Source organism: Malus domestica, chromosome 12, assembly GCF_042453785.1.
Source record: "Malus domestica chromosome 12, GDT2T_hap1".
Taxonomy (NCBI): domain Eukaryota; kingdom Viridiplantae; phylum Streptophyta; class Magnoliopsida; order Rosales; family Rosaceae; genus Malus; species Malus domestica.
This window is the reverse complement of record NC_091672.1, coordinates 29,496,157-29,503,576: the sequence shown is the minus strand read 5'-3', so window position 1 is coordinate 29,503,576 and position 7,420 is coordinate 29,496,157. Positions and strand designations below refer to the sequence as shown.

Genomic DNA, 7,420 nt, shown 5'->3' with positions numbered 1-7,420 from the left:
GGAATTATAACGAAAAGCTCCTAGTACTGTTCACTTTAACGAAAAATCATATTTTTACACTAAAAAGTCAATCTTGGTACTATTTATCTTATCATTATCATTAAAACTCAACAATTTAAAGCTCTTCTCATTAATTTTTATATATTTTTAACTCAGACCTTTTCTTCTTTTTTAAATAATTTTACTTTTTGGAAAATTTTTTATTTTTTATTTTACAATAATACAGTTATTTCTCAAAAGGAAAACAGCGACGCGAGTGGCTGAATTTTGGTGTCTTTGCCCTTCCTCAACGGCCATTTAATCAGTAAAACACGCCCAGGCACCCGATAATTTAAGATCACCAAACCAACGGATCCGATCCCCACCGCCCGCCGCATTCCGCTACATCCCGGCCGCATTAGATCAAGCATCGCCTCCTTCCCTCTTTCGTTTTCTGTCATCCGTCTGTTTTCCCCAAGTTAAAAAATCACACGCTTCTCTCTCTCTCCCCTCCCTCGCCTTCTCTCTCTACAACTTTTTCTTCCATTTATAAGTCCACGGATTTTCTCTCGTTTTCTTCCAATCTCCATATCTCCAACTATTTATCAAAATTTTCTCTCACTTTCCTTCGTTATCCTCCATTTTCTCGGAAAATTACGATTGTTTTGGTTTGAATTAAGCAGAAGCGATTTTCTTATTTGTCATTTGAGCTCGGGAATCCTCGCATTTGCTGTCCATTTTGGGGTTTCCGGAGAATTTCGGAGCTGAAATTGAGTTCCAGCTTCCTCTGTTGGAACTCTTTGAGTCTTTGTCTTCGTGAATTTTAGACCGTTCGATCCAGAATCACGAGGTGGATTTACCGTTTTGCCCAATTTGCTCCTGCTATGCATGTTCTTCGAACCTCCCTGGTAAGCATTTTGTTATATAATTGTTGGAATTTTGGACAAATTGGTTTGTTAAATTTTCTGTTTTATGCGTTTGGATGCCGAGAAAATGGAGGAAAATAAAAGAAAGTCAGCCGCTTTCTGTCGTTTGAATCCGAAAACATTCTTAAAGTAGTTGCTTTCCTGCATTTTCTCAATTTTCTCAGCAACCAAACGATGCTTTTTGAACTTTTAGCATTCTAAAAGTTGTGTTTTTTTCGTTTTAATGCAGAGTTCATAAGGTTTACGATATTCGAAGATTATTGAGATGGACAGTGCGGAGAGATAGATTCCACAAATTCGAAGATTCTGCAAATACGAAGCTTGAAAGGGAATCTCAATCTTTTGTGCTTTCTGTTGAAAGATTGTTCAATTAGTTTGTCATATATTTCTGCTGTGTAATTTATTCCAAGAGGTGGATACAATGGCGGTTCCACATTTGAGCATGTTGATCTCAAAGTTACAAAATCTATCCACTTCGGACCACTCGTCTGTGGTTTCGATGAACCTTTTCGTGGCACTACTTTTAGCTTGTATTGTGATCGGACATCTTCTCGAGGAGAATCGATGGGTGAATGAGTCGATCACCGCCCTTTTGATTGTGAGTATTTGCTTAGGTTACTGATAGAAACGAAACAGAACATACGAAAAGAAAAGTTTGAATTATACGCGATTGGTGTGTTTCGGCAAATTGTGATTGATTTTATGTGGTTTGTTTGTAGGGTATATGTACTGGAGTAGTTATTCTTCTGATCAGTCGAGGAAAAAGTTCGCATCTTTTGGTTTTCAGTGAAGATCTTTTCTTTATATACCTCCTTCCGCCTATTATTTTTAATGCCGGGTGAGTTTTCTTGCCGTTTATATATTTTTCTAACAAGTGTATTAAATGAGGTGTTGGTTATATCCTGATAGGTAGTTGATGTTTGTTTTGCTTTTAGTACGTACGTGCAATCCTCGGCACAAGTGTTTCTATTTATGTTTTTGATGTTTCCCGTAAACTATTACAGTTGTTTTCGCCTATTTCCATCCTGCAATCAGGACACCAATTTTCCTTTTTTGTGTCGAAGTTTCCATTTTCCATTATGTTGGTTGATCTCATATTGGTAGGTAATCAATAAAAATTTTCCCCTCCGAGCTTATGGTTCGTGTTTTGGTCTTTTGCTATGTGTGTATCAGGTTTCAGGTGAAAAAGAAGCAGTTCTTTGTTAACTTCAGCACCATTGTACTGTTTGGTGCCATTGGTACATTAGTATCCTGCACTATCATATCATTAGGCATGCTCGTAACTCTGAACATGCTGTTTCCCCGATGTGCACAGGGGTGGTTATGACTTATGAGTTATACTCGAATTTGAAAAAGTTCACTTACTTTGTCTTTGCTTGATTCAGGCGCTACACAATTCTTTAAGAAATTGGATATTGGAACTCTGGAATTGGGGGACTTTCTTGGTATTTCACTTTCTTTGCTCCATTTGTTTCTTTGGATTCTATTTGGGTTCTAACTATTTTAATCTCATATTCGTAGCGATTGGTGCAATATTTGCTGCAACGGATTCTGTTTGCACGTTGCAGGTATGACACATCCTTGTCGCATCTGAGTTTTCAAACAAATAAAATATGAATAGTTTGACACTAAATTTGTTTGCCCAATGTCCAGGTGCTCAATCAAGATGAGACACCTTTACTCTACAGTCTTGTGTTCGGGGAGGGTGTCGTTAACGATGCGACATCTGTGGTTCTTTTCAATGCTATTCAGAGCTTTGATCTCACCCACCTTGATTCCGGCATTGCCTTGCACTTTCTGGGAAACTTCTTTTATTTGTTTTTCGCAAGCACCATGCTAGGAGTGTTTGTAATTCCCTTTCCCTCTCTTTTCCGTGTGTCCATATACACAAATGTGCTATATTGTTTTTTTCCCCTTACTTTTTGTACCTTAGCATAACTTCCCTCTCTTGCAGGCAGGGCTGCTTAGTGCTTACATTATAAAAAAACTTTATTTTGCAAGGTATATCATTATTAATTTATGTATTCAAGTTATGCCTCGTTCACACCACAAACCAAGTAGACAAGATATTTTTGCTGACACAACCTGGTTTGTGTCATAATTCAGGCACTCTACGGATCGTGAGGTTGCTCTTATGATGCTCATGGCATACCTGTCATATATACTGGCTGAAGTAAGCTTTTCTTCTACTCTCCCTTCTTCCGGCTTCAAGTCTCTAGTTGGATCTTTTTGCTTTGGTCATACAAACAACTATGACAATGACATACTTGACGTGTGTTGCAGTTATTCTATTTGAGTGGCATTCTCACTGTGTTCTTTTGTGGGATCGTGATGTCGCATTACACTTGGCACAATGTGACTGAGAGTTCAAGAGTTACGACCAAGTATGGCTTCCTTAATATTACCTCCAAGCCATTCGAATGCAATGGTCCTGTTTAGGACACAGTTTAATAATAGGTCATTTAACTAATGATTTCAATTTTTCTACACATTTTTACAGGCATGCTTTCGCAACCTTGTCATTTGTTGCCGAAATATTTATCTTCCTTTATGTTGGTATGGATGCCTTGGACATTGAAAAGTGGAGATTTGTAAGCGACAGGTATGCCCTTGGAAAGCAGGATGTTTTGGACCTTGTACATATCTGTTCATAATGTTATGACTTATACTAACTCGTGCGGTGCCTGACTTTGCATTCGTAGTCCTGGAACATCAGTGGCGGTGAGTTCAATACTGCTAGGTCTTCTTATGCTAGGAAGAGCAGCTTTTATTTTCCCCCTATCATTTTTGTCAAACTTAGCAAAGAAAAACCAACATGAGAAAATCAGCCTCCGGCAGCAAGTAAGCACACTGTTTCTTCAGCGATGCTTTTTTTCCCTCAGATACAGTGAATTAACAGATTAAACTAACAAACATTTTTCTTCTTGTAGGTGATAATATGGTGGGCTGGTCTCATGAGAGGTGCTGTTTCGATAGCACTAGCTTACAATCAGGCAAGTTATATGTTAATTACTACCTACTCGTCATAGAGAAAAGCAAAAAAATATGGCGTTCCATGAGAACTTATTATAACCAAATTCTATATACTATGTAAGGAAAGAGAGATGGTCTCATGTAATACAATTTTCATTCAATGCAGTTTACGAGGTCAGGCCACACGCAGTTGCGAGCAAATGCAATCATGATCACTAGCACGATAACTGTTGTTCTTGTCAGCACAGTGGTAAGACATCTGCTCTGGATTATGTACTTGTGAACGTTTTTGTTTCCTCATTGATCCTGTTTTCTTACGAATAACGGTAATCTGCCAAAGATTTATCCGTTTCTCAGAGAATTAGCTGGCTGGGCTTTTGTGGTCTGCCAGAAGTTTAGTCGTTCTATCATACTTAAAGTTTTATTAGATTTGCGGTAGTTCCAACGTGCATCATACAAGTTAGTTTTGTTGGACACCATAGTGATTATCATCTTTGGACTTTGTTCAGGTGTTCGGATTGATGACAAAACCTCTTATAAGGTTCTTGCTGCCTCATTCATCAAAACAAACAACCAGCATGCTGTCATCAGAACCAACCACTCCAAAATCAATCATTATTCCACTTCTAGGGCAGGATTCTGTAGATGATCTCGTTATCCAAGATATTCGACGGCCAGCCAGCATTCGCGATCTTCTGACGACTCCATTTAATAGGCACACTGTCCATCGCTATTGGCGTAAGTTTGATAACGCCTTCATGCGACCGGTGTTTGGAGGCCGGGGTTTTGTTCCCTTTGTTCCCGGCTCACCAACTGAACGGAACAACAACGTTCAGTGGCAATGAGAACACCGGGAAGATACATAGCCGGGCAAAATGTGAAATAAATTGTACCATATATTCACCCGAACTCACTCAGCGTGCGATATAATTCTTCGATCCTTGGTTTTTTATTAGCTTATGAAAGGAAGTAGTGTACCATAATATGCGACCATGTTTGATCTACACTGTATTTTGTATAGCTTGTTCTTTTAATTGGGGTTGTCTTGTCTTGTCTTTTGTCCCAAGCACATCGGTTGAATCTGAGACTTCAATGTTAATGTAATGTAACAATGTTCTGTTTTCTGTTTTTTTACATGTAACAATGTTTTGTTTGTTTCCAACAATAATTGTAATGTTTTTTTTTAACTTTTTTGTCTTTGCAAATTAACCCATCAGGGTTAGTAAAAATACGGGATAAAAGTAAGGAAAACTAATAAAAAAAGATTGAAAACTGCATTGATTACAATGCATCCTCAAGACTTGGAGTTCGAATTACCCAAAATAATATTAATTCTTGAGCAGAACTCATTGGTTACAATGCATCCTCATTGCTTCTTTCTCGCACTCTTTGCTCTACTGGTTTCTCTGGTAACCACTACTGCACCAAACAACGTTCCCGGTACCTGGAAGCCTACAAACTGCATTGATTTAAACACGACAGAGATCGGAGAGTGGGCCGTTTCTGAGTACAACAAGAATGTCACAAACAAGTTAGTGTTTGAAAATTTGATTTCGTCTGAGATAACATTTATATCAGGCACCTTATATTTGCTTCTTGTTGCTGCTAAGAACGAGTCTTTGCACAATCCCGCTGAATACTACAAGACATCAGTCGAGGACAGGGATCCGGCGGGAATTGATAGCCTTTTTTAAGATAAAGGCCATAGAAACTAATATTTAGTGATCTCAAAATTGTTGAGCATGTCAATTTGGATGCTTTACTTGCATCACCCTTTGTTAAAATAAAGAAATTGACGATTTTATGTGGATCTGCTTTACTGGTATTTAGTTTACTTATTGTCCTCACGTAATAGTTGCTCTGAAGTATCTTTCAATTTTTTAACCACAAAAATATGATATGAAAAGTATTAATATTGAATTATATCCATTTTTTAAGTTTATGATAATTATAGCAAAAGATCGATATGAAAGTACTTATATACTCTTAAACTGAAGTTTTCTCAGAAGAACCAAAAACCAAACAGGTGCTTCAAACTCAAAACAAGAAGTTCAAAGTAGTCTCCAACTTCCAAGTTAACCCATAAAAATTTAAAATTTACTAGAGGATTACAAAAAACCCCCACAAATCATATTTCCATTGCGGATCGAACGGGTTGAAGAGATATGGGAAGGTCGTTCGATCCCTATGATAGGATCCCAAATTGAGCTTCGAAGTTGATTGACCGAAGTCGCGCGACTTTGTCTATATAAAAACAGATTGGATCTCAACAAACCTTATTTTTATTTATGGCCAAAACAAGAAGAATTCAAACCAAGAATCTCAAATTGTTGTGCTAGGACAGAACCAAACCAATTGGAACCAACTCAAGCTAACCCACAGGAAATATATCAAATGAAATGCAAGAATAAAATATAAAAGACACCAAGATTTTAATGAGATTCCTGAACAGTCAGTGTAACTGGAGTACGTTCTCGAAGCAGTAGAAGCTCACCTTATAATCCACTATCAATCAAATGAGAGTTTACAAAGTTTTGGCAAGCTCACAACCCAAGACCCTAATACAACCAATAGCTCTCACATACCAAAGAAACAAATAGAGAGAAATATAATGAACAATTTCATCTATATACAAAATTCAAAACTATTACAACAACAACTACCTTGGTGGATGATTACTAACAAAAAGAGAGGAGCCCTCTTCCAATGGGGATACGGCACCCCTTCTTCTCTACTCTGATGCTCTGCTGCTCTTTGCTACTGCAATCAGAAAATGCTCTCTGTTTTCTAGTCCTTTTTCAACTCTCCCTCGGTTTCTCTCTTTACCAAAGGCAACAAGTGGGAGCACGAAAACCGAATTCTCTACCTTTGAAAAAGCCAAAGCAAAAGGAATAATCATTCTGGGGTGTGCTATCCACACACCCCTTTTTACTTCTCCCACACCCCTTATTAATTTCTATCATTTGATCTTCTTTAATTCATCCAATCTGACCACCGAAAATTAAAAGGGTGTGAGAGAAGTAAAAAAGGGTGTGTGGATATCACACCCCAATCATTCCTCAACAGACATCATCATTTTCTTTTCACCAAAGACACATGATGTTGTCCACCTTCCTTTTGTTTATATTATTGATTGTTTATTAGCCGAAAGTTGGCCACTTGGCCACTAATTCTACAATCTCCACCTTGGCCAAGTTCCGAAAACGCCATGACAAGCCAAAACAACATAATTAACAATCAACACAAAAAATTACTCCCAAATACTAGCAAGAGAACAACTCATGCCGAGCCAAATGCTTCAAAACTTTCTTTTCTTTTGGTCTTCAACCTAGGACAATCTTTCTTCCAATGACCCTTATTACGACAAAAGACACATTCATCCATTTCCAAGGTTTTTCTACCTTTAGAGTTTCTTCTAAGTCGAGAGTGTGATTTTTTCCTACTAGAAGAGGATCTCCTTGATCGGATCATATTTATATATATTTTTACTTCGAATTCACTCGTCTTTTTTTAGTTAGTTCCTTATATTTTTAAGCTATTTA

General features: G+C 37.7%; 2 protein-coding genes across 2 annotated transcripts; both read left to right on the top strand.

Annotated features, from left to right (window-relative positions):
• Positions 1 to 853: 853 nt before the first annotated feature.
• LOC103423578 (sodium/hydrogen exchanger 2-like) lies at positions 854 to 4,725 on the top strand (the record flags this gene model as incomplete). Its single annotated transcript, NM_001328858.1, is given in 15 exon segments — positions 854 to 887; positions 1,135 to 1,503; positions 1,625 to 1,743; positions 2,079 to 2,176; positions 2,291 to 2,350; positions 2,427 to 2,473; positions 2,559 to 2,753; positions 2,860 to 2,906; positions 3,012 to 3,078; positions 3,189 to 3,289; positions 3,406 to 3,507; positions 3,608 to 3,746; positions 3,836 to 3,898; positions 4,045 to 4,128; positions 4,388 to 4,725. Coding segments are annotated over 14 exon segments (1,635 nt in total). The 5' UTR covers positions 854 to 887; positions 1,135 to 1,326.
• A 511-nt stretch (positions 4,726 to 5,236) lies between these two features.
• LOC139189924 (cysteine proteinase inhibitor 5-like) lies at positions 5,237 to 5,572 on the top strand. The gene has a single exon (XM_070809194.1). It carries the CDS (start codon positions 5,237 to 5,239, stop codon positions 5,570 to 5,572), a length of 336 nt encoding a protein of 111 aa, XP_070665295.1.
• The last annotated feature ends 1,848 nt before the right edge of the window (positions 5,573 to 7,420 follow it).